General features: G+C 40.9%; 2 protein-coding genes across 4 annotated transcripts in view; both read right to left on the reverse strand.

Moving 5' to 3' along the window:
• The window catches only part of STIM2 (stromal interaction molecule 2), a 69,631-nt gene extending 67,338 nt beyond the window's left edge, over positions 1-2,293 (reverse strand). Inside the window, exon 1 of one of the 2 annotated variants that reach the window (XM_075752359.1) lies at positions 1,934-2,293. In XM_075752359.1, the coding sequence (XP_075608474.1) occupies positions 1,934-2,132 (199 nt within the window). In that variant the 5' untranslated portion in view covers positions 2,133-2,293. The remainder of the gene's footprint in view (positions 1-1,933) is intronic. The other variant, XM_075752358.1, reaches the window with a different exon arrangement.
• Positions 2,294-21,299: 19,006 nt separating this feature from the next.
• TBC1D19 (TBC1 domain family member 19) overlaps positions 21,300-27,303 on the reverse strand; it is a 54,275-nt gene continuing 48,271 nt past the window's right edge. The window contains exons 17-21 of one of the 2 annotated variants that reach the window (XM_075752361.1): positions 25,903-26,012; positions 24,598-24,689; positions 23,828-23,852; positions 22,690-22,760; positions 21,300-21,685 (exon numbers count right to left, since the gene is read on the reverse strand). In XM_075752361.1, coding sequence (XP_075608476.1) covers positions 22,719-22,760; positions 23,828-23,852; positions 24,598-24,689; positions 25,903-26,012 — 269 coding nt within the window. In that variant the 3' untranslated portion in view covers positions 21,300-21,685; positions 22,690-22,718. Of the gene's footprint in view, positions 21,686-22,689; positions 22,761-23,736; positions 23,853-24,597; positions 24,690-25,902; positions 26,013-27,303 lie in introns of both variants that reach the window. The other variant, XM_075752360.1, reaches the window with a different exon arrangement.

The following is a 27,303-nucleotide window of genomic DNA, read 5'->3' on the forward strand; positions in this document are numbered from 1 at the left end:
GGAGTTAGCTATCAGACAGGCAAACAACTTTGGTGACCAACTAAAACACTGTATTTATTAAGTGGATGAACACAGAACTACATTAAAAATCTCCTACAGATTAAAACTGATTCGAAGACAGATCTTAACCATACATATTTTCCAGTCAACTGTGATGTAACACACTAAATCCACTTATAACATGTTAGATTTCTCAAATATTTCTTAACCAGATTCACTGCTGGGGGGGGGGGGGGGGGCGGGCACGGTGATGACACCACGACAGCTGACAAGCAACTCAGTACTTTTACAGTCAATAAAATATTTTTAAAAATTACTTTTTTTCCCATAGACTGACACATCAAAATTGATTAAACATGAAATGTAGACAGCATCAGCACTATACATAGCAAGAACCATTTAATACCACCTACAACCAGATTAATTAGTCTGGAAAAAAAAACCAGGAAAAAAAAAACCTGTTCCAATACAGCATTTTCATAACACCCTTGGGAAGTATGACTGCTGCTTCACAGACTGCGGATGTTCTAACTTCCTTAGTTTATATGGCAAACCAACAGATTGGACAATTCAGATTTCAGAAATGCCGTGTCCTCAAACAAGATCACTAAATCACGTAGCCTTGCATCTCCATCCCAGAACTATTTCAGGGATACCATTTTAGTTTAATTAATTGTAATTAAAATTCATGTTTTTAAAGTGTTACACTGAGAAGAAACTCGTGTGTTTCATCCACTGAAGTTGAATAATTTTAGCTCAGGACGTCAATGCTTTTCTAAACAAAATCAGAAGTTTTTCTCTGATAAGAACTGCATGCCACTTTGATTCAGAAGAGGTATGGTTTTTTCTTCTTTCTTCCGCACCCTCCCTCCAATTAGAAAGCTTTTTGAAAAGCGCATTATGAGACATGACAAACTTCTAAACGTTTTTGAGTATTTTTTAACATTCAAATCCCATTTTCCTAAGTGAACAGTCTAAAGACCATAAAGTTTCTTACTGTTGATAACAAGACAGATTCAGGATGTGTATAAGCAATTCGGAGCCATCAAAGCCTGCTGAAATTAGATTATTTTAAATGCTTCAGTGCAACCGCTGTTTTTAACTGCGGGCATTACTATTTGCCAGAAGTATACCAGTATGAATATATCCACTTTTTTAAAAAAGAATTAAATGAAGGCAGAAAGGTTTTCCACACTGTTCTGGAGAACTAAAACCCCTCTAAGGGCACAGGATGGACACCTCTGTCTGTACAGCATCGGGCTCCTGGGCAGCGCTGCGGCCAGCTGCGCTGCGATACAGCAGGAGCCGCAAGAAGTTCGCTGGGGCGGGTTACCTCGCCTCCTCCCCCGGGTCCGCTGCAGCCCCCCGTCCCCGCCGGAAGGACGTCCAGCATCTCTCCTGGAAGCCGCCCTGCGGGTGCGGGAGCCGAGGCGGGCGCGCAGGGCGGCTCACGGCGGCTCACGGCCGGGGCCGCGCCGCGGCAGGCGGCTGGCGGCGCCCGAGACACCCACCCGCACGGGCGGCACCGCGGGAGCCGACGCGGAAGCGGCGGCTCCGGATCTCAACAATATCGCTATTCAACAGGATCCTGCAAATATCCTGCGGCGGGCTCCTTCCCGGGGAGGGGCAGCGGGGCCGGCGGCCGGCCAGCCCCCGTCGGGGCAGTACCGCAGTGCCGCCGCCGCAGCTGGACCCCCTGCAGACCGGCCCGGCGCCCTCTGCAGAGCCGCATCGTAGCTGGCCCCACGGCGGAGGGAGGCGGCTCAGAGGCGCCCCGGAGCACCGCGGACCCCGCCGGGCGGGGCAGGGCAGGGCCCCGGCAGGAAGGCGTCCGCTCCCCCCCACCACCACCACCCCCATACCCCACTCCCCCCCACACACACAGGCGGGACGCTCCCCCCGCCCCGCCGGCGGCACGCGCGGGAGCCGTTACCTGTCACAACCGCCGCCGCCTCCGCCGCAGAGGCGGCGGCGCCTCCCCGTCCTCCCCGCCGGCCACCGCCAACGTCCGCAGCCTCCAGCTCGCAGCCCCCGCCGGCGGCGACAGCGGGCAGGAGCAGCCCCAGCAGAAGCAGGCAGGTCGGCACCGGGGTCGCCGCCGCCCGCTCACCCGGCGCTCGGAGCCCGCTCATCGGTACCGCCGCTGCAGCGAAGCGAAGGGAGGAAAAGAAGGAAGGAAGAGGCCGGAGCTCCGCTGCTGCGATGCTGCCCACTCCAGCAGCGCGAACCCGCCTCAGCGCCGGCCCCACGCTGCCTCCCGCCGCTTCCGGCGGCAACCACCGCCGCCGAGACGCCCCAGCGACACGTCACCGCGCGGTGACGTCACCGGGGCGGGAGGCGGGCGGTGCGCGACGGGGAGCGCGCTCCGGGGCGGCCCGGTGGTAACCGCCGAGTGCGGTGCCTCGCGCCGAGCCGCGGGAGGAGCGCAGAAAGAGAGAAACGGGATGTCACGTCTTCGCCGTCGGATGGCGGAAAACTTCCAGACCGCTCGGGGCGGCGAAGCGCTCCCGCGGCGGTACCTCCTCCCCGGTGTGCCGGGCAGGGCTGGGCCGGCTCCCTGCCAGCCCTGCCCAGAAACCGTGCGGAGGTTTAGTTCCCCCGTGGCAGCCACGGCCGGGCGGCGGGGCCCCGACTCGTGTCGCTGGCCCCCGTGTCTAGGCCGGTTACTTAGCCGGGTTCAGGAAAGGCAAACCGTCTTAAAACATGACGGGGGGGGGGGGGGGGAATAGCGGAGTTTGTTAAATTTGTCCTTATCGCACCAACAGCTGCAAGAAATGCAGTCACCTGAGGAGAGCTTTCCAAAGGGAAAGCATATATGAAAGGCGTTTCAGTTCGGCATGCATAGCCCTTTCAAAATAGTAAAAAAAAAATGGTGCTTTAAATCTGATCCCGTACAACTGAAATCGGGAAAACTATGCCCTCACAAAGATTAAACCCTGATTTAATTGTGTTTAGGACCTTGGCAAAACAATCCAAAAACAAAACAAAACAAAAAACCCCCTTGTGCTTAAGATGTTTCCATCAAGCCACTGAATGGGAATAAGATCTGTATCATGCTTTGTCCCATCCAAATCTGTGGGATTTTCAACCGGTCTGTTTTGAGTCATTTAACCAAGAATAACACAACTTTAAAGACTAAATCCAATTTAGTATCTCAGATATACAAGAGAAAACAATGCAGCGTAGATAGTAAAAGCTATATAAACATTGCATTCACTATTAACTGTTGAAATCACCTAAGAAATAACAAAAGTGTTTTGAAAGGGTCTTTGCTTTGTAAAACCTGCAGGAGATAGATAGCATAAAATGGAGTAGTACAAGCTGCTTTCACAGGTCTGCAGAATCCAGAAAGCTAACTGTGAAATTAATATAGCACTATTAAATGCAGCAGGCATTAATTTTTCTAGCAACACAGTGTCCTTACTCCATCCCAGCTGAAATATTTTTAGGGGGAAAAAAAACCCACAAAACTGTAAAGTAGTCCTATAGCATACAAAGATTTGGAAAATGTGTCCAAAACTAATAAATTCTGTTTGAATTGTGAAGTCTGTGCGTAGCCTTATCATTTCTGTTGGCTGAACACAACAGCTTTTAGAGACCAACAGTATCTGACCAGATCTTGTGCAAAGAGAACAATGAAATACCTGCATCTTACAAAAGCTTAAGTGCTGTTTAACTTTAGGGAGGGGAGCTGGAGCAGAGTAAATTCCCCAGATGGAAACAGAAAAACCCAGCTGTTAAATTAATTAATTAGTTCATTTTAAAGTAGAAAGAGAGGGCTATTCATGAAGGAGGCAAGTTTCTTGGATGAGTGTGAACTGTTTTGACTGAGAACCACTGGAGTCAAAGGATACAGACTGCATGAGTCCTACAGAGAAATGCCATACGTCAGAATAGCTGTGAGATGGGGACAGTAACAGAGAGCACTTCAGTGAAAATGCTGAAGTAGAAAATGATCCTTGTTAAAAATCCTCCTGCAAAGTCTGTTCGTTTTCACCTCTTGCTTTCAACCACAAGTCCCCAAGTCAGGAAGCGTGGAATGGATTGTTTCCAAGCAATGCTTGCGTTGTGGAGGTGGGGGCAGGTCACTGCTGGTCAGGGCACCTTAGCAGAAGATCTCACGGTGAGAAGTGTATTGAATGGCAACACCTCCTGACGCACTGCCACTTCACGTCATGCAGACTCAGCTGTATAAGCTCAGAATCGAGGAAGGCAGCGACCCTGGGCTGCAGCCTAACCTGCTAATCCACAGACACCTAAACGACTGTGGTCTCAATGTGAGGACCCGCATACGGCTGAGTGCCCTGCAAGGCTTGATCACAGAGTAATTTATGACCTCTAGAGGTCACCTAGTGTAACCCCCCTACTGAGCCCTGAGAAACACTACTCATAACCACATGCCAGTTTCATTTCGGACTGTTGACCATTATTTTGCGTAGAGTGATTCAGACCCTTTTCCACCCACCTATCCAGTGCACACCTCTCCTACTGGACCACAAAGATGCTAAGGATACTGTGGCAAAAACCTTGTTAAAAATCAGTGTGTGCTGCTCTTACCACCTCATCCATAGAGCCAGTCATCTCATCATGGAAGGCAATCACGTTGCTACAACTGTGCTGTTTTTTCCAAATTAACTTCTTGTCCTTCATCACCCCAGAAATGACTTTACAGAAAGATTGGCTTCATGATCTCCTCTGAGAGAGAGGCTGGGTAAGGATGACTGTCCTGTAGTTTCCTGCCCTTTGCTTTGATGGTAGATGTGACATTTACTTTTTTCCAGTAACTGGAAATCCCACCCGATTGCCACAGCCTTTCAAAGGTGATAGGAACCAGCACAAGGACATTAGGCAGCTTCCTCAGCACCTTCACAAGCACCTCCTGTCCAGCCCTAAGGACTTGTAAACATCTAGTTTGCTAAAATGGCCCTTGAGGTGGTTCAGCCCCGGCAGCAGCTGAGCACCACGCTCCGCTCGCTCACCCCTCCCCCGGCGGGATGGGGAGGAGAACGGGAAACACAAAGGCCAAACCCCGTGGGCTGGGGGAGGGACAGGTTAACGGGACGGCAAGGGAGAGGGAAACAATCAACAGCAGTACTGATAACAGGTACTCACAATGGGTGATAACAGAAAGCAATTTACCGATCCAACCGACCAGAGCCGAGCCGAGCCGAGCCGAGCCGAGCCGAGCCGAGCCGAGCCCAGCCCAGCCCAGCCCAGCCCAGCCCAGCCCAGCCCAGCCCAGCCCAGCCCAGCCCAGCCCAGCCCAGCCCAGCCCAGCGCCACACCAACCTCCCCCCCCCCCCCCTACCCCGACTGGCCCCCTTTTATGGTGAGCATGTTGTCACATGGTATGGAATAGCCCCCCGGCCAGCTTGGGTCACCTGTCCTGGCAACTTGGGAAATTAACTCTATCCTCACCAGAACCAGGACATTATCCACCCCTTATTCCATACCATCTACGTCATGCCCAGATTATTTTACAGAACTCATTGCCTTACTCTATGGGCTATCTCTCTAAAATGTCTGTCGAGTTCATTTAGTCCATGGCTTTGGGTTCCATCTGCCATTACAGTCTCTCAGAGCAGGAGCAATGGTGCGTGCTGCTGGATTGTTGCACGCTGCATCCGGAGTTTTCACAGCTGGTGTATCTGGCGTGATCCATGCTTCCAGTCTGTGCATTGAATACATGATTTTCAAGGAAGTTGCTGGGCACCAGCTGCTGAAGTCAGTGCTAGTTCCATTGTAGTGGCACTTTGCTGAGTTTCATCAAAGTCCATCCTTCATTAATTTGGGTAATTCTTATGGTAATACCATTGATACAGCATATAGCAATTAACATCATACAAATTAATTTATTGGCTATTCTGACCCAAAATCATACCCCCTTGGGGTACACACCAGACTTCCCCATACTTTCTCATCACCCACCAAGTGCACCCTGGTCTCTGAGCAAAAGCAATCCCGCAGGTGGGTTTGCCTGAAGCAGGGATAACCCAGACTGTCTTCCCCAACATATTTTACATGCACACTAAGGGAACTTTATCCTCTTCTACAGGGGGACTGTGGTGGGTTGACCCTGGCTGGAGGCCAGGTGCCCACCAGAGCCGCTCTATCACTCCTCCTCTTTAATTAAACAGGGGAGAAAAGGTATAACAAAAGGCTTGTGGGTCGAGATAAAGACAGGGAGAGATCACTCACTAATTGTTGTCACAGGCAAAACAGACTGAACTTAGAGAAAAATTAATTCAATTTATTATCAAGCAAAACAGAGTAGAGGAATGAGAAAATCAAATCTTAAAACACCCCCCCCACCCCTCCCATCTTCCTCGGCTTAACTTCATTCCCGGTTTCTACTTAGTCCCCCCCTCAGCAGCACAGGGGGACGGGGAATAGGGGTTACGGTCAGTTCATCACACATTGTTTCTGGTGCTTCTTCATCCTCAGGGGGAGGACTCCTCTCATCGTACCCCTGCTCCAGCATGGAGTCCCTCTCATGGGAGGCAGTCCTTCACGAACTTCTCCAACGTGAGTCCTTCCCACAGGCTGCAGTTCTTCACGAACTCCCACAGGGTGCAGACCTTCAGGAGCAGACTGCTCCAGCATGGGTCCCCTATGGGGTCACAAGTCCTGCCAGCAAACCTGTTCTGGCGTGGGCTCCTCTCTCCACAGGTCCAGCCAGGAGCTTGCTCCAGCGTGGGCTTCCCATGGGCCACAGCCTCCTTCAGGTGCCTCCACCTGTCACCAAAATTCAGGAATAAACCTCATAACACCAATGTAGTGTTAAAAGGCAGGCATTCTTTATTGCAGTGCTGGATGCACAGGGGATAGCTCCACCCAACGTGCATGCCAGGTGATCACCAACACACAGGTTATGTAGGATCAAAACATATATATTCATCGTTTTTCTCAGGAAGGGCAGTCCTATGATAATCATTTCCTAGAATCCATTTCCATATTCTCCTCCCCATCCCGCATGCTCAGTGATTTGAGTCGGTGGTCCTCAAGGGTCTCTGGTGGTCGTCAGTGGTCTTGCACCTGGGTCCGCTGGGTGACCCCCTTCATGCAGGCATGCGCAGTACCCTTGCTGTGGATGCACCTGTCCATAGCAACTTACTTCATAAGATTAATATCTCCAAACCTATTTTTCAGTTTGGTAGGGACTGTACATGGAACATAGCAGCATTGTACCTTGCCATGGTCAGTTAGCTTAATTACCTATTACCTTGGTTACAAACTAATTATCTCAACCTGATTCTGTAGTTTCTGTTTCATGGCCCCTATCCTACGGTTACACACCTGCTCCGCGTGGGGTCCTCCACGGGCTGCAGGTGGAATCTCTACACCCCCTCATCCTTCCTCCATGGGCTGCAGGGGGACAGCCTGCTTCACCATGGTCTTCACCACGGGCTGCAGGGGGATCTCTGCTCCAGCGCCTGGAGCACCTCCTGCCCCTCCTTCTGCACTGACCTTGGTGTCTGCAGAGTTTCTTATATCTTCTCACTCCTCTCTCTGGCTGCAAAAGCTCCCACCAGGTTGTTTTTTTCTCTTCTTAACTATGTTATCACAGAGGCACTACCACTGTCATTAATTGGCTTGGCCTTGGCCAGCGGCAGGTCCATCTTGGAGCCAGCTGGCATTGGGTCTAGCAGACACAGGGAAAGCTTCTAGCAGCTTCTTGAAGAAGCCACCCCTGTAGCCCCCCCCACTACCAAAATCTTGCCACTCAAACCCGATACAGCCCTAATTCAACCTTCCTCTACAGTTGGAGATGTCTGGGCGTGGGGGCACCCAATGGAGCACAGAGCAGCAAAAAGGCTCTCAGCATGGCCTGTGCTAATGGCACCCAGATTAGCAAGTCATCAAGACCCTAGTGCATCTGTCTGCAGTTTCACTAGCCACCCAGATCTGGAGAAAAAGAGCAATGAAGAAATCCTGATGACTCACGTAGGTGGCACAGGATGGAGACACTGATCACTATCAGCTACTCTAGGCTACAGAGAGCCACATCCAAAGTCTGTGCATGGTTGCCAGCCTAAGAAGAACCCAGGAGACATGAGGAAGACCTCACAGCTGGTGTCACTTTGCCCCCCATGTAATGGATGCTGGACCTAACATCTGATGATGGGCATCGCAGTGCTGGATGGGCAGCCTGGCCACCACTGCCTTGGTGCCCCATGGCTGCACAGACTTGCTGAACACACACATCCTGGTGCTCCTAAGCATGACACCCAGAGCACGTGAGCAAGAGTTAAAGGTGTTTCACTTCAATTTCTGTTTTCACCAAAGCCACCTTCCCCTCAGAAGGTCTGGCGCTGGTGTGTGCTCCTTGTTGATAGAGTGTTGCAACAGTGTTTCCCACGAGTGCATGTGTTTATCTTTTTGCAGAGAGCAAACTGTTGTCAAGGCCTAGAGTTCAGCCATTTATGTTACTTTCAGTCATGAGTCCTGCTCAGTATTAATGGATTCATACAGTCTTGCTCAAAATTTCTGAGTGTACTTTGCTGTCTGGATAACCTGAGATGCTTTTTTGAGTCATGTCCTCCATCCTTCCATTGATCTTCAGAGCAGAAAGCTATTTTTTATAGCGTATATTTTACTGCTTTTGCCATTTCTGTCAGCAATTCTATCATCCACCTAGCCTTGTTGTGCACATCAATTTATCTAAACAGAAAAAGAGAGAGGAAATCATCTTCAGAGTTGTTTAATGCCCACAGTTCTTTCCAATACATATATTCAGCCCATCCTAAAAACCCCTGGAAGCAGGTTTGAACAGCAGAATAAAGGGAAAAAATATTTTTACTGCTATTTGGTGGTATTTATAGTCTCTCCAAACTACAAGCTCTGGGTAGATGTGAGGACTCAAGAGGAACAATATAAACTAGGTAAAGAAATGGGCTGACAGTAACAGATGAGAAAGAAACCTCATGGGCAAAACAGAAACAAAGTACAAGCTGAAAAAAATGCTGGGAGGCCACATCACAGAAAAGAAGACATAGAAATAATATGCAAAAGCTCAGGTAGAAATTAATAGAATCAGATTTATTAAAGACCAATGCAAATACAAACTGACAGTAAGTTAATGTAAACTGAAATAAGTGATGACCACCACCTTATTGGTAAATTGCCCCAAAAGCTTTTGATTCTACAAATGCTGTGAAAAGAAACAATCGTTCTGAACAGGCTTGAGCGTAAAATTCAAACGTCTTCTCTTGATTAGGGAAGTTCCTCATATCTGCACCCAAATTATAAAAATATGTACTAATTGCAACCTTCTATTTCTCTGATTTCACATGCTGATAAAATCTCAAAGGTGAAATTTTATAAGCTCCATATTTGCCAAGATGAGAGGATCGGTTTAGGAACTCCTTCGCAGTTGTTTCTGAGTTACTGAAGTTCATGTTTTGAGGAGGGAAAGTCGTTAGCTCAGGAGGAAACTATACTAAGTATTTTATGTGGTCCTGTATTTGCACCCCTTAATGAACGAAGAAACTATGGGCCATAGATGTTATCTCAGTCCAATAATGAAATTGGAACTGACAGAATGGAAGCAAATTAAATATTTTTCTTTATCTGATGACAGTATTAGCCTTTATGATCTTCTTATCGATGACCAAGGGTCTAGGTATCTCTCAAATGAGAAAATTGCCTGGAAATAGGCTAAAATGCTGCTAAAATGACAAAATCTCTTTCAATCAGTGAAAAGGAGCAGTCATTAACTGCAACCTAGAGCTGTAGATCTGCAAAGAACTTCTTGGTTGTGTCTCCTAATTTTAGACACTTTTTTAAAATCAGTATTGTCACTTGTATTGCAGAAGATTTTTTTTTCTATAACACTTAAGGAGTAAAGTACAAATACAAAAAAAGTCTTGAAAAATACGGACTGTTCAGCAGATGTTCATTGCAGCTGAATCTGCTATTCGCATGGAAGCTTTGCTTATGCTTTTTTCAATTTGTTGTGGGAACAAAGATGCCGTTCCAGCTAGAAGATGTTGGCTAGGCAGTCTGTGGTTGGACCTTATTTATTTCAAAAATAAACAAAGACTCAATCTGTTTACACAAGATCTGGAGGCACATCCGGAGATACCAAATCTGAAGGAAAACAACGGCAGAATGAGTGAATAAAATATTTCAGACAGCACTTTGATTTCTGGAATCTGTAGTAGGAGCCAAACAGCTTGCCAGGACACAATCTCACTGGTGATGGAGGAACAGGAATCTTGCTATCTGACTGAATATTATTTGGCATGTCAGTTAGATTACAACAAAGTGATGGGTTGTTATATGTTTTGACAGCTAAAGGACATTCAAGAGTAACACAAAAGCACTTGTGGAAATTAATACATCATAGATAAAGGTGATCAGAAGTATGTTAAAACTGCCAAGGGACAATCTTGGAGATCATGATGTGACTGAGTTCCTCTTCTCATCTGATCTACTTAGAGCATACTTCACGATAACATTTTTCACTAAAATTGATTGCCAGACTGTAAAAGTCCAGGCATCTTATTAAATTTTAAGAAGGTTTTGATTGTGGCAGTTGTGCATCCCCAGTAAAGTCATATTCAGTTCATTTCTAGTTCAAACTGTCTTTAAATGATCAATGTAACAATTCTTAACGTTTAATAAACAGCAGCATCACTCAACCAGCCATACACTAAAAATAATTTGCTTGCCATCTTTTTCTATTTCAAGCAACGTAAGAATTCAACCCATTTCAACATACAAGAGAGAGCTTTGGAGATGACTCACTGAAAAAGGCTGTCTCAGAGGGGAGGGAGCACAGATAATTTTATTGCCATATGAAAAAAAAAATTCCCAGTATGTACATAATCTTGCTTTCACCTTTTCTGAATCTCAGTACATCTCCAAATCTACCCTTACCTAGAGCAGAGACAGGCAGTGCTTTGTGTCTGCTTCTTCCCTCCCTTCCTGCTAGACAGCAAACAAGGAAAAAATGACAATCAGGAGGTGATGAGAATCACTACTGCACATGACTAACTTTTATCGTATAACAAGCATGCTGACCAACTGTGTGGAAGAAAAAAATAGAATACAAGTCACAATTAAAAGAATATAATTTGGATATAATAATTTAGCACTCTTGTGATCGCAGCAAGTATAGAAGACTGCCTCCTGGGGCATGTTTGAGTGTCTTTTCAGTGGGAGAAAAAAATTCCTACTTGCCTGGAACAGGAACTGTTCAGGACAGAGTCTCCCTGTTGAAGCTGGTACAAGTGTTCTGGGGGATCAGTTGTAATCTTCTCAGTGGCTGTAAAGTAACTGTTGCTTTAAAGATAATGTAAGTAGTAACTTTCAGAATATCTTCTTTTTCTATCTAAATAAGGAGGTAAAGCCCTGTTAGCTCCTAATGTATAGAGCTGCTCTTTACCTGAATGAGCACGGTCAGAAAAGTGCTGTCAGATTATTTATTTACAATGGCAATCATTTTCCCCTTTAAGTAAGTATTTGGGATAAGAACAAAGAATATTTATGACCTTATGAAGAAACAAGAAGGAACTGACCAGACCTTTTACTTCAAGAGCAGTTCTGGCAGTTTTAGCAGCTGTTGATTGAAAAGCAATCACTCATTCAGAGGCCAGAGCCTGAGTGAGAGATTATAGTCTCATGATCTGTGACTAACAGACAGTAATAAAAAGCCTAGTGAACGTGTGTGTCGTGTGTAAATACAATTCTATTGTCAGATGGTTTGTGGTAGATTGAAATGGCTGCTCTGAGGTCACAGCAAGGAGACTGTTTCCTGGTATGTCTGTAGGCAAGTTGCACATCCTATAAACAGGAGCTCTCTAGATCTGTCACAACTCTGTGGCACGTACTGCCAGGTATCGTGTGCGACGTGGCGGCTAATAAATAAGATCATTTTGCAGAGGCAGAGACAGCTAGTCTCAAGTCACCCAGAGAGCTGAAAGAGATATGGAAACTACCTCTGAGAAAATCAAATAACATGTATTTTGTCTTTGTCTCAAATTGTTTGTTTTTGTTTGGGTAATAGCATCATAGAGCATATCCTCCGTTACAAGGTCATTGGAAACAGACCATCTTCCTACTTTCAAACACAACCTTGGGCGTTTGGCATTATGACTCACTACAAACTGCTGTATTTATCAGGAAAAAAAAAAGTGAGAGCAAAATTTCATCCATTGCTTACATCTTTAGAAATAGTACGTACAGTTCATTTTTGTTCCTGCTTGCTTTGCAGGTTGTGATACTTGGAGGATTGTATGCAATGCTCTAACTTCCCTGAGCACTGGAGTTGAACGAGCTTTCATGATCTTCCTTGGATCTGAACTTTTTTTATTTTGTTATCTGCCTTCATGATGAAATTGGGAGAGTTTTGGTTAGGAGTGGGACAAAAAAGTTCTGCATTCAGTGAAGTTTGTCAGCCTTCTCTGATATGACCTGTATAGGATTTACTTACCCACTATTTAATGAGTTTTAGCAGTTCTTTTTAAACTGTTCACAGCAATTAACAGGAAACTACGAGGAAGGGTTCAACTAAAAGTTACACATCTAAATCAGAATCAATAGAGAGTAACAGGAACTTCCAGAAGGTTTTTCATTTCATACTAAAATAAGCATCTAAGTTCAGACAACTTTTCCTTTGAAACAGTTGTTTCCCTCTACTGTCAATAAAGGGAGCCTTGGAAAACTATTTTAGCCATTTAACTGCTACACTTCTAAAATAAGTTGAACTAGATTCTGCTCTACATGTCTTGCCATTAAAAAAAAAAAAGAAGGAAGAAGAGAGGAGAGATGAATCAACTTCAAGAAAAAAGTGAGTGATATTTTGTCTCTTATCCACTAGGGACTGAGCAGCAGAAAGTTGTCCTGATGCTTTTCCATATGCCTTATTTCACATCCTTGGGACGCAGGAATCTGAGTAAGTTTTAGGCCTTACTGGAGTCATAGACCTAGAAAACAACCATAAAGGCAAATACTTACAGCATGACAGAGTTGGAATGCACATCCATTAGCAATGGGTAAATCTTTCCTAATGATTTGCTATCTGTTGTCAAATTCCTGCTTCAGTTATTTCAGACAGTATCTTCAGAACCAATCCTGAGGGACTAAAGAGAGTCAGAGAAGTATTTGGCTCCAAAGATGCATTCCCAGTGGGATTAGCTGTGCTAACACCAGCGGTGTTCCCCTTCACCTGGAACCAGATTTGTGACCCTTCAAAACTCAAAGTTTCGATATCACTCTAGGACTGGTACCCTCATAATCTTGATATTTTTGTAATCTGAAAGACAAGCTCAAGAAACAGCTAAAAAACAAAAAAATTAGTTCGCTAATTCCTCCTGAATTATAAAGACTTGAGGTAGATGTGTCCAGTTACTGGAGAGAGATTGCAGCAAACCATGAACTATGGCAGTGGGTGGTGTTTCTTAAAGCACAGCGGTTGCCTTGTCCTGGGAGTTTGAAGCTTCATTGTGAAGAGCACAATGCATGGTGTACTACTTAAATGCTTGCAACTCCTCCTTCTAGATCTAACAGATGGCCTGTAAACTCATACTGACATAAGGGGGCTAGCGAAAATTTAAAATAAATATTATGAGGGAAATAAAAAGCTAAATGCCTAGCATTACTCCTCACTAAAATCTTAATACAGCACTGAGTCTTGAAAGAATGTCTCTGTCCCATAATAACCCTGCCTTTGAATGGCCCGGTCCCACCAAAAGCAGAGCGTACAGCGTTGACCTGTTTGCATTGGAACAATTTTCTGAGCAGTATCATTAACCATCTCTCTGTTTAAATGTCTGGACTGAAGTCAAGAAAGAGAAATTGATCCTGCACTTGCCAGTTAATAATCTCACGAGGGTGTTTTCAAAAAAGGGGCAAAATTTCAGTCTAGAGAAAACTGAAAAGCTGCCTTACATTCGCACTGAGAACGTACTCATTTCAGCTGGGTTGTGTCCAGTTTTCTGAGAGATCTACAGTAAAATCTACAAAAAACAGAACAAAAAAGGCCAGTTCAACTGCAAATATTCTTCATTAAACTCTTCAGAACTCATGAACAAAAAATCTGTACCTATGAAGAGCTGCTTCTATATGTTTCTTCTATAAGATAGAAAAAAAGGTGATCTTTTATAAAAGTATGATAGATTGAACAGAGATTTTGCAAAAATGTTCAGAATTGCTTACCTATAAGAATACTACCCTTGAAACAAAAAAACAGATAGAATAACTGTAAGAATTGCAGTTCCTTCTTCTGAAGTAGGAAAATACAGATTTATAGAAATTCCTTTATTCAATGGAAAGAAAAACTCACATCTGAATAGGCAAAGATGCACCTCACATGTCAGAGAGAGCCTTACTCTTTGTGTTACCCCTCCCCAGTTCACTTAAAAAAATCAAGATTTTCATCAGCCTCTTGGGAAGAATTTCACCATTTTGCAGAGACTGGGAAAGATCTGACAAACTAGAAAAAAAGTGTAAAGCCTCTAACATCACAAATTACTATTGTACATAACACATAAGTTGATCTTCGGTTTTTTTCTTTGCCCAGATTTCACCATTCTCCATTTGTTCTCTGGAAATGATACTTTTATTTTGTCCTATCCTCATGTTCTAGAATACTGTGTAAGGATGTAGCATATGCAAAACAAAGAAGTTTATTTGTACAAACTACCATCTTGACCTCTCCCTCAACCAAAGCCTAGTAGTAAGGATGAGTTTTCTGAGTAGCATAGAATAGTAAGAATATATTCCATTACCTGCTTGACAGCTAGTACATACACCGCTCTGTGTGCAGCTTCTTTCAAAGCCAAAGGACTGCACTGACAGGAAGGTCTTCGATGGGTTTGGCTTTCTAAGATTTCAAACCTTTGTTTAGGTCTTTATTAACCTAGATTGTTGCAAAACCCAATTATCTACTACTTTCATCTTTTAATTGTGTGTTTTCAGATCTGAATATTGATTACTTGCCAAAATAAATAATACCTGCTGTAAACCAACTCTCCACTATAATACTTACCCTTTGTCCATATCACCACCTAATGTGAGAATGGACTGATACCAAATCTTTAAAGGTATTCCAGCATTTCTTCATAACAGATTAGAAACATTCTCTTTCTCAGGGAAAGATAAGAGTCACAATCAGAAATGCTTATATTTCCTGTAAACTGTAAACTGTAATTCACAAAGACAGGAAAACCAGATTACATGAAACTATGTAAAGATGTTGAATATTGTAAAAAGAGAAGAGAGGAGAAGATAAAGCTCTGGAACAGAAACATCTAGTGGTAAATGTTTGAATTTCAAAATTTATATGAACATATCAAAAAGACATTTTGCTCTTTCATATTATTAAGAAAACTTCCTCAAGTTTTAAAAATGAACAAATAATGAATTCAGGAACACCTTTTTACCTTTTAATTGGTGTATATGTTTTAACTGCTGAATAAAGATGCAGTCTATAGTCAGTAGAAGAAAGTGTACTTTGTTAAATATACAAATAGTAAATGATGCCTTTCTGTGTTACAGAGATTACAGAGTTTGAGCAGGTTTTTTCACAAGCCCTTTCTCCCAAGAGTCACTTTCTCCATAGTGGAAGTATGCTTTGCGAGCATGAGGCAGAGGTGGGAAACAGGCTGTTGTGCCTGTATGTTAATGGTGAGGGGTATTAATACTGATAACACTACTTCCCCATGTCTACCAGTTAACTCTAATGTCTTCAGAAACTGGTTATGGTCAGAATATCTCAAATGTATCACAAACTAAAATTAAATATCTAAATATGTCTTTATGTCAGAAACTATGACGCGAACATCTTCACCACTAATGTGAATGCTGAAAGCAACCCAAACTTCCTTCATAAGTTGAAACAACGCCAGTTTTCCACAGTCAGAACTTGATATTAACGTTAATGAACCAAGACTGGACTTCAAAGCAATGCTTATGTTTTTGTAACCCAGAAGCACTTAAAAAAAACTGAGAAAAGGGACATATTATCAAACAAATTTAAATAAAAAATAATTCTGAACAGCCAGAAAATGAAACTGCTTTTTACAACATATATTTGTGCTGATTTACCATTTATATTTGGACTCATGAAAAGCATAACTATCCTAAACAGAGCATTCCAAAATAAAAATCACAGAATGTACCATTCATGGAACACATGAGTGTCGAATAAAAAGAACTATCAAATACCTACTAAAACATATTATGTGGCTACAACATAATATTTTGTCTTTGACTATCAAATTCCAATTTGTCTCTTAGCAACATAATACAGACCTTTTTTGTTTAAAACACAACACAGAAATTGGTCACATGCTTTGCCTTGCACAAATTGTGAGCTTTAACTCCTTTGTTAAACAGTCCATTTATTTTGGTCATAATCCCAAAAGAAACAATTTGTTCAAACTGTTCAGCCAAAGACAATGTCATTTGGTAAGGCACCATGGTCCTCCATAAAGCCAATTCTCTAGAGATAATTGCACGTATCAGTAGTCCGACCTCTAGAACAACATGCTGATTTTGAAATATGGGCAAATAGAGGCGCCACTACATCTTCCTTCACAGGAAGGAACTTCACCTTTGGCAGCCAGCAATGTCTGACAGTACACAGAACCAGGTGAACCTCCTGGGGCTTAAATGTAGGCTCAAAAACCATGGTTTGCCAAAAAGTAGTGTTACCACCCCAGAATTACTGTAAGGCTGATCCCCAGTCAGTATTTAGCACAGTTAGACTGTGTTACAATTGTTTATGCATTGCAGCCTTACAAATCCTGCTGAACCCAAGACTTACATCCGTACATCCCAGTCTAACCATATATTTGTTCTCTCCCCATTAACACCTGCACCGTTAATCATCCGTGGAGACAAGAGTATCCTGAGACACTTCTCAAAGGCGTAATCAGTCTGGATGGCCATCATTTGGTAGGTGTACTATTAATTGCCTAATTAAAATACTAAGATGAGACATTTTAACACTGTTTTAAAGCAGAGCACAACTGTTGCACTGCTGGATCAAAATGATCTTCCCTGCATTAACAGTTTTGTTAAGGTATTGAAAAAGCCAAGCATGAAATGTGCAGGAAAACAAAAAATTCTTTCAGTGATTTCAATTAGCAGCACAGCTTCTTCTGGATTCTAGAGATTTCGGGTTATTCTGTGGTTGTCTACTCCAATAAACGGTACCTGCAGAACTCATCACAGATGCGCGGTCCCTCACGACAAGCGTGGCCTTGCGCTAAAAGCCTGAAGCCTGCGGAGGGGCTGTTCTGCCTCCTGTACGGGGCCCTAAGGCTGTGAACAAGAAACCCAGCCCCGCCGCAGTTGTCCTTCGGCACTTCTGCTGAAACCCGGTGCCATTAATATGGCTATCGGCAAGGCAATTATTCAACAGGGATGGTTTCTCCGGCCGGTGGTTTCTCTTCCGGAGGACAGGAAGGCTGACTAATGCCCCCTCTGCCGGCCATTCCCCAGAGGAACTCGCCTCGGCCATGGCCCTGGCCTTGGCCCTGGCCCTGGCTCTGCTCAGTAACCGCACATCAAGCAAGCTTTTGGTGCCGCAGGAAGCCAGCTGTAGCTGGCCTTACAAAACACAAAGCTCTGTTGATCTCAAAACCGCATTTCAACTAACAAATTACTTGCCTTTCCTGCGTGGGCTGTGGGGCCAAGAGCAGCCAGAGCAGCGGCAGGAACAGCCTCCGGGAGAGGAGGAACAAGGAAGAGCCCAGCAGCTCCCGCCATCCCGCTGCAGCCTCCCTCCCTGCCCCGTTTCCTCACACAACATACAGGATGGAATATTTTACCGATCTGTTCAAGTACATTAAAAGGCTCTTCCCCTTACTCGCTGAAGATACAGCCCTACAGTTTTGCAATATATTAGTTATCCTTTAAATAAATGCTTATTTAGTGTTAATAAGCGGCTCACTAAATTGCTTTCCCCTAACTAATCTTTATATGGCAATTCTGTTTAATGAAATCTCTTCAGTCTTGTTGGAAGAATTTTATAAAATTCATTAGAAGACAGTAACACAGGCTTATGCTTGGGGATTTTTTTTTTTTTTCTGGTTTCTGGCAACAAGTAGAAATGTGTCTTAAACTAGTGTCTCTTTCCAGCCTTTTCCTTTTACTGGGATATCTAACTTTACAGTTTAACGGTCTCCATACTCCCTCCATTTCTCATAATAAAATTTGTTACTATGAAAAAAAAATTCCACTAAAAAGTAGAAACTGTTCTAGTTGTTCAAGTTATTAAATTGTTCCATTACCCAGCCATCAAGATTTAAGTTTCAATATATTTTTGGAAGTACTGAACGCAGATAACTTGGGTACATTTTTAGACAAGCCTATTTATTTTTGTGTTTTTTAAACAGTCTATTCGACATTACAAGAAACCTTTGATTGCCCATAGCCAGATTCCTAAGGTAAGCAGCAAAAAATTGGTCTTTATCTATAAACACGGAGACAATTGGTTCTTATACTGAAATGTCTGTTTATATGGATTTAAAATAGGGAGGAACAGACCAAGAAAAACAATTTGGCTAAATTGAGCCATTGAAGGTTCAGCTGAGCTTGTTTCAATCAATGTAATTATCAATTTAGATATGATTCTGCTATCAAAATCTGGCTATTACTTAAAACAGCAAAAATGAAGAAGGAGTTTTAGGAATTTGGAAGTCAAATGATAGACTATAGACATCAACAGGTTTGAATTGGTCTGCAAAGTGAAAGAATTAAAACTTAAGTAATTGATACTACCTATGTATACAAGTATCTAGCTGTAAGATAGAAACCAGTCACTTTAATATTAAAAAAATATATATATTTGAAATGAAAGTGTTATTTAAGCACAGGAGATTAAAAATACAAGTATCAGCCAGAATCTGAAACACAATATTTTGTTGGAACTGAGAAACTGAGTGGAACATGAAAACAATACCTCTTCAGTAAAAGCAATTTTTTTAAAATAGATTTTAAAAGATATAAAAAAATCTAAAAGTATAGTTGAAGTCTAAGGAGAGGATCTGGTTCATTTTTAATCTCATCTTAATCTCATTTTTTAGAGCAATTAAACTAATTATTCCTGTATATGTGTGTGTCTGTGCGTGTACACGTCTTTCCATGTCTCAAAAAAGCCAACTTAAACACCTGACAAAAGGCAGCAGAGGTCTTCAAGAGATTTTGTGCTGCAGCTGGTCCATGGGATACCTGGCTGATGAGCTGCATGCAGTCCGTGAAGCCTTTGGGCAACACTGGAGTAAGAGCCACAGCATCACCTGAGCCCAGGAGGCAGCATAAGCGGTCCAGCCGAAGGTGCGTGTTGACCCACAGTAGGCACAAAGTGTTAAGGTCCTCATCCAGCCATCGGAGAAATGCGGGTGGAGGTCGGAAAGAGGAGTTTAAGAACTACAGGGGGAAGGGACACAAGGGAGATGCGAGATTGTTAGGACGAATAACAAGATGTCAAGTCAGAGGAGAACAGACCATATTCTGTTAGTCACACAACTTCTTGTTCAAACAAGAACCCAACCATCTCTATCTCTGCCTATTTGTAACATTTTCAAAACTACTTAAAGTGGGAAAAAAAGAAAAAAAAAAAGATAAAAAAATACTGCTCAAAAATCCCACTATGGAATGGGTTAGAGTAACATTCAGATTCTGCACCATGTGCTTGCACAGAGCCATGGGAATTAGAGGGTCAACAGGCCTCCAGGGAATCTCCCTTGCTATTTAGTAAATACTTTTAAATCCCTAAAACCCCACGTTAACCTTGTAATGGCCTTCCTGAGCCACAGTCCTTGTGACTACTTTGTAACAGTGTAATTTCTAAATTGCTACCCAATCTTAATGATTTTAAAAACTGCAAAAAGCTGCATTTTTAGATGTAGATGTGCATTATGTGTTGTTCTGAAGATGAAATAAGGTCTTGTGGCTAATACACAAACTGAGCACCCCAAAGTATAAACAGAATTCAGGAGACGAGAGACTGCTCACCTCTTTCAGGAATTTACTTTGTAATCTTTAGCAAATCACTTAATCTTTCTATGCCTCCATTCCTTATACACAGAACATGGTAATACTTGCTGTAAAGATAAAAGCCATCACATGTGTCTTCTTTTTTAAAATTAAACATCACAGAAAAGCCTCTAGTTAAAGAGTTAAAACCATTTCTTGCAAATATTAAGGGAAAGATCGATTTTCTTTGTTACCCAGAACAAAATTTTCCAAAATATTTTCATTCAATATGTCATTATCTGTTAAGCAGTTTGGTTCTTTATAGAAGTGATCATACTGAGTCCACAACTCTACCTTTTTTAAAATTAGCCTTATAAATTTACTAGCAGTCAAGTTCAGTAAGTTTCTTACTACATTATCCTGACAGAGACAAGAAGAATCACAGACATAAAGCTCATAGCTCTATCTGAGACTACAGCTTAGATCACTTTTCAGACAACTTTTGAGCAAACTATGAAGGACTCATGTTTCACTGTCCTACATTCAGTATGTATGACAAATGATGACAACCTCATGTGTGTAAATTAGGCGAAGATAAAAGTCGTATAGCAAACACCGTGGCTATATTGACTTTGGTTCTTTTTCAGGTATGCTTAACCAAATCAGATTATTGATTCTGACTTCAGTATTAAACAAATCAGTGGAAAAATCTGGAAGACCTCACAAAAAGGTATGATCGCTAACAGATGATGAGTCAGCCTGACAGCATAGTGACAATCCACCACACATCAATGTAAGTTTGGATTCTGAACTGAAGCCTGAGCTGCTGAATCAGAGAGGCTGAAAAACTGGCAAAAGCATAGCACTGCTCTCCCAAAGAGGGTGTGGGGCACGGCGAAAGGACTCTTGGCATCATTCTCAGGGCAATAGTTCGGCTCATGCAAGGACTGGCTCCAACAAGTTCTGAAGGAAGCTATGCTCAGGCCTTCTCTGCAGGGGAACATATTTTATGACACGGGGCCTTTGATGGGACTCTGGAAAGGAGTTTAGAAGACGCCTGAGATAGCTGTATACCTAACTGAAGATGATGAGGAATGCTTGACTACATCTCCGTCTATGAAAAGAATAACGGAAGTAGCTAACATGAGAAGGAACATGGAGAAAATTTCTGTAGAGAAAATAAATAACAGCACTGGTGTATGATCCTATCCTTTTCTTAGAAAATGAGAAAAAATTCTTGCAAGTTAAAGTATCTTTATTTTCTCAGTTGACAGTATTTGAGCTGATATCCTCTAAGCTGTGAGCTTGAAAAAGTAATTTCATATTAAAAGAGAGCTTTTACAACTCCAACACTGACATCACAAAACTCAGACCACAAATTACATTTACTTTATTTAATTTAAGATTACATGCATTTTAGATACTGATTCATATTGTTTATTTGCACAAGTAGTCATTCTCAATGTACAAACAGTAACCATTGCTGTTATGGTGAAATTCAGTAGCATGCACTGCACACACTCATGTGCAAAGTTACTGTTTTCAGTTAGAAAATTTTAAGGTCTTGATTTCTAAATTAATATTATACATACAGTTTAATTTTGGTTTTATGCAGACATTGCATAGTTGATTAGCTTCTCAGGAAAGACTGGAATTATGGTACCAATATTGTTGAAGCAGATCAAGTAACAGTAGCAAACAAGAAGATTTGAAGAAGAGGCATAACTTTCAGGGTTGAAAGGTCAGCAAGTACAGCCTAGGATAAAAAACAAAAAAGCTTGTTAAACTTGACATTTGAATCAAATTTCTTTAAAGCAAGTCAAGAAGTCAGAAAAAGATTCAAATACTGACTATAATACTAACAATTATTAGATTCAGACTGGGCTAGAAACAAATTATGCTGGTTTATGTTACTGCTTTATTGTATTATTTTTCATTCTAACATTTCAAAGAAAAAGCATATGTTTATGTATATAAACCAAGTAACTTTATTTTAGCCTTTAGCCTTACTTCAAATATACATGGCATCATGGGTGAATAAGGGGTCTAACATTTCAACTTGCTTCTAAAAATAATTGGGAATTAAGAATCCTTATCCTGTGGCTTGGCTAGTACTTGTGAAGTAAGTCCAATGTAATGACTCAAATAGTCAATGTCTTCTCATGAAAGTGTTTAAAAAAAAAAAAAAAGAGAAAGAAAAAGTCATAATTTCTCAAAGTCTGAAAAAATACATCACCAGATTTTTGGAAAAAATACATTTTAACAAATTCCTAGAGATAAACAATAATAATCTTCATCCTAATGACTAAATTTTCTTCATTTCCCATGACAGTACTCACAGTGAAATTTCAGATTAATATTGACAAAAGTAATCTTGTAAAATCTTTGCAATATCAAAAAGCACAGAAGCAACTACATTAAAATGTACTGAGAAAAAAGGTACAAGCCTCTACAATTTTTTAAAAACAATATATCCCACAAACACAGATTATATATTAAACCAGAAAAAAAGAATCTAATTGTAAAAATAATTTGATAACACTGCATTTTTGTAGCAAATATACTCTTTTATTTCCTTTTACTCCAGAGAAGCAGTATTGTGTACTGCATGTTCACAATTCCCTTGGTTTTTTATCTAAGGTAAGAATTTAGGCAGAAAGATTTGCACTATGTACCACGTGCCATGTGAAGCTTAAGTTACTCTTGTTGGCAAAGCATCAGAAACTATTTCAATCTCTTCTAACTGAAACTTATCCTTACTTCAGCTGCAGCCAGTGATGTCACCTCCATCAGGTTGACTGCTCGGAAAGCAAACACAGCAGCTGCCAGGACTGAAAGAAAATGCCCAATATTTAAGTTGCTGACCTGTTAATTAGTGGTTAGAATTAATCTTGATGTAAAATACCAATTCTCACTCCCTTAGAGTAATTATTTTGATTCCAAAGAATAATATACAAGGGATGGATGTGTTTGAGTTTCTTTGGCTGCTCTTTAAAACGGATAGAAAAAACACACCACTTTCAGAAAAGTCTGAGTGAAAATGCTTGACTTTAAGATAACTAGCTTTAATTAAAGGGGACAACATGATTTACAATTAGTTCATTTCTAAGCCAATAATTTTAATTTATTTAAATAGAAATACTTCAGTTGTGAATATTATATAACATTAAAAAAAAAGTTCATTTCTTTTGTACTATCTTATATAAATATATATCTCTACATAGCTGTCTTACAAGTACAAATGGAACCAAAACCTTTACTCTTCTATTCACCTACTTCGTATTTAAAAACTGACCCAACTGAAGATACACGTCTTCTTTAGAACCCCCATCTTAAACCTTGCGTAAATCTTAGGACATTATTTCCTTTATAAAAAATAAGTACAAAACTTTCAAAGTCTCTTAAAAGATGGGACTTCGAAAGAAGAAATCCAGCAAAATCAGGGGAACTCTCAGTTGCTGTAAGTACTGAAGAAATACTTGCCATAAATGAGTAACATGAGTCTTGTGTTTTGTGAAAGGTCATGAACTGATTTATTGTTACCACTGAAGCTAGGAGAACATCCTATGTTCTGTTCAGAGAGTGCTTAGCATTTTTGGAGTGCTATCATTAAAAAAAATTACCTCACATATTTTTGTTAGAGATGCGGTTTTTATGTAATTCCAGTTTTCTTTGACATGTATGTAATCTGCTTTCAGCATTCAAAGAGCAACTATTTTCTTCTTGTCACAAAATATATTGATGTCAACACGTATTTGCCTTATATCCACCTGGACTTAACATGTTTTGTAAAAATAATCCTATTACCAGCAAGAATTTCTAGAGAGTTGTATCCCAGGATTCTGTCCCACAGAAGCAAGAGCTGATCTGTAGCTAAATAACCAGAAAATGCTCGTACCATCCATTTAAATGAAATTCGTAGCCTGCAAAGAAGAGATAAAAAAAAGTTATTATATTTCTGCCTCCCAGAATGACCAAACAGATCCTCTATAAACTGAAAATATTTCATCATTCTTCTGCATTTTCTTCCAGGAAGAATAACTATTTGCTCTCGCTGCATTAATAATCAATATTTGCCTTTGCAACAGCCATCAGAAAACTATTTAGCATCTCATTTGACAAAGTACTAATCACATTAAAATAGTCTAACCAACAATCACATTAGCGAGATCCTCAGCTATTATCATCCCTAATGTTTCATCCTTTCTGCTATTACGCTATTCTGATGGATGGCAATTATAACACCAAGATTTTCAGGTTCTATTGCACTTGGTGCCATGAGTACACTATAGAACGACAGCCTCTTGCTCTCTGTCCTTCCAGTAGCTTCCCCTGTAACCAACGTATCTCTGCATCTTCTGTCCCCTAGAAAATAAATCACTTAGTTCCATCAGGTCTGACACTAATAACTGAAACTTAGCTGAATAATGCAGCATTTCTCATAGAGCAATTCTCCTCTCTTTTTTTACAGAACATACAGAAGAAACGTATAAAGTGCATATATGCAGATTAGGCAAAGGACTCCAAATGACTTTCAAGGAAAAATGGCACATTAATGTTTGCACTTTTGAATAATTTCCCATAGCTTTTAAATCAAAATACTACAGAACAGCATTTTCAGAACAATGAATCTGCAACATTTGTAGCAAGTCAGAAAGAAGTACTTACGGCTGAGCCCCAATTTCTCGAAGGTGATAAAAGAGCTGGGGCAGATGGGTTTGTAGAAGAGTCTCAAACAGCAAACACAATGATACAATGCCCTAATGAAACAAGATCATATCTTGAATACTAACACTCATCCTGTCAAATCTGAGAAAACAGTATCAGCATGTAAGTATGCATGAATTTTTAATTGAACCAATAAAACACTATTAATGATATAATATACAGCTCAGGAAAGCAGGGCACAAACAGCTCTAATGCCTTCAGTCACTAAAGCCTTGCTCCTAGAATTCTACGTATGTATTAGCAACATAATGTGTTGTGACAGTCCCTTTCAGTTCTAAGTTACTTATGGTATTTTTATGTCAGGGTCTAATTATTTAGTGGGTTATTATAATGTGACCTACTTGAAATATTTCCACTTTGATGAAATAGACCTCAGTTGCACTAAAAAACAGAGGATGTGAGAAATAGTATCTCTCTGATAACTAAAAGCAAACAGCAATGGGGATAACTACAAAAAATTTAAATGCAAACACATTTTAAAATTTCTTTTAAAAATTACCATGAAAATGAATAGAGCCTGACCTGTTTCCCTACTAGTAATGACTGAAAGCACTATGCACAGCCTTGAAATGGTATATCGAGGAAACAATTTTCTTTTAATTCGGAAATGTTTTCCAAAAGTAATGTAACTATTCAGCACTTTGTGAAGGAGAAAAAATAATATTTACTATGTTTTATTCTTCAAAAATACAAGATAAGCCAATTTCTACAACTGTCTTACATTCAAAACAGCTGGTCCTGGTCATATACATAACTAAATTATTTAAATTCATCTAGTAGTGCTAAGAAGCATGTGCTGTCACACAAAGATACTTGAGTTAAAGAAACAGACATTAATTTGTTATCTCTGAAACAATATCTGCATATATACAACTATATTTTAGTCTCTCCACCCCAGAAAACACTTAAGTGTGCACTTACACGTCATTAAATAAAATGAAACTGAGTATGCATTTATGTGACTTCTTGAACTAAGAACCTATTACATAAAAGAAGATCCCACGCCCTCATTAAATGAGAACTGTATTATTTTAAAGTACATGATATTCTACAGCAAAGACTAACATTGATGTAGAAAACAAAATTATCCAAACTGGAGTTACCTAATAATTTTTCCAAGCTTGCCTGAAATATTTTATTATATTTAAAAGAATACATTCAATCACATAGAAAATCATGCCACTACATATTATTGCTCCATAGCAAGCAGAATATCGAGTCGGTTTTAATTCCTAATGAACTTACAGAGGGATGTGAAGAGATGGAATGGAGTCTGAAGAAAAAACGCACATACATCTCACGAAATATCTGATACAATTTGGAAGGTTCATGGTACAGAAAACAAAGTGGAGCAACTGAAAGGATAAAAGAATTATAATTGACTCAACACTGTAAACTGCTAAAGAGTTCAATGATTAAGTGCATGAAGTATGAGGAAAAACCCAAGTATTTATAGTAGTACAATTTACAAAAACAATACTAAACCAATTATTTAGAACTAAGTGTTTCATAATAGAGTCTATCGTTTGATGTGAAAGGTTAAGAAAGGTAATACAATACATTCTAGGTAATATTTTTTTTTATATATATATATTACAAGAGTCTAAACTAATTAGAACCTGCTTACTCAGTGCTGGCTTTCAAAGCATAAGAAATACACTTTAAGGGTAGCTTCTCTGGGGTGCAGGACAATGACACATTGAACAGTGCAAGTTTTTGATTCAACCATCTATAACCTCCAATGTGGCCTGGGTTAGTGACCATATCCAAATTGGTTCCCCATTTGTAAGAATTGAATAAGTTTACTGCTTGAAGATGAGTGTTGTGAAAAGGAAAACATAAAAATATAGCTTTTGGTTGCCACAATAACATCACATAAGTATGACAGACTGATAGAGATCTGTTTATTAATTGTAAGATCTGAAAACCATGGACATCTGGTAGTTTACTGTTTAGAAGTCTTGTGGTATACCTGACTCAAAATAATAGTTGGCTACATTTGTAAAGCAGCAGTTCTCAAACTTTTTTTTTCCCCCAGTCCCTTTTTTCTTTTTGTAGAGGTCTAGCATATAGATAAATCTGTTGTATGTATATGCTGCACAAACATAATCAGTTCCCTCTGATTGCTGCTCCATTCATTCAATGCATGTTTCACAGACAGTTGTTCTATATACATTTCTGTAAACAGCCTTTTTATCTGTCCACTTATCACATCCACAGCTGCATTTTACAGGTGCATTCATTACAGATGGCAGCTTACATTTTAACGCACCTATAGTCTATATTCACTCATAGTCTCTATATTCACCTTCCCTTCCAGTTTTATTTACACAAAGCCAGGGATACGGATACATTTGTCTGTATACATATGTATACATATGCACACAGATATATGTACATTTATATATATATGAGTGTATGCATGTGTGAATTAATTTTTATAGATACATATCAGAGGTAGCTTAATAGAAAATAGCGGCGTATGTGTATGAGAGGTGGGGTGCTAAGGTAGGGTGAGATGTTCACAGAAGCGTGTATTTACATAGGGGTAAGAAAAGCAGAGGGTGTTACTAGTGCGTATGTTTTTAATGATTGAAGATGGAAGTGGAAGAGTTGGCAGCGTGCATATGTACATAAAGGCCAGGA

Source organism: Balearica regulorum, chromosome 4, assembly GCF_011004875.1.
Source record: "Balearica regulorum gibbericeps isolate bBalReg1 chromosome 4, bBalReg1.pri, whole genome shotgun sequence".
Lineage (NCBI taxonomy): Eukaryota > Metazoa > Chordata > Aves > Gruiformes > Gruidae > Balearica > Balearica regulorum.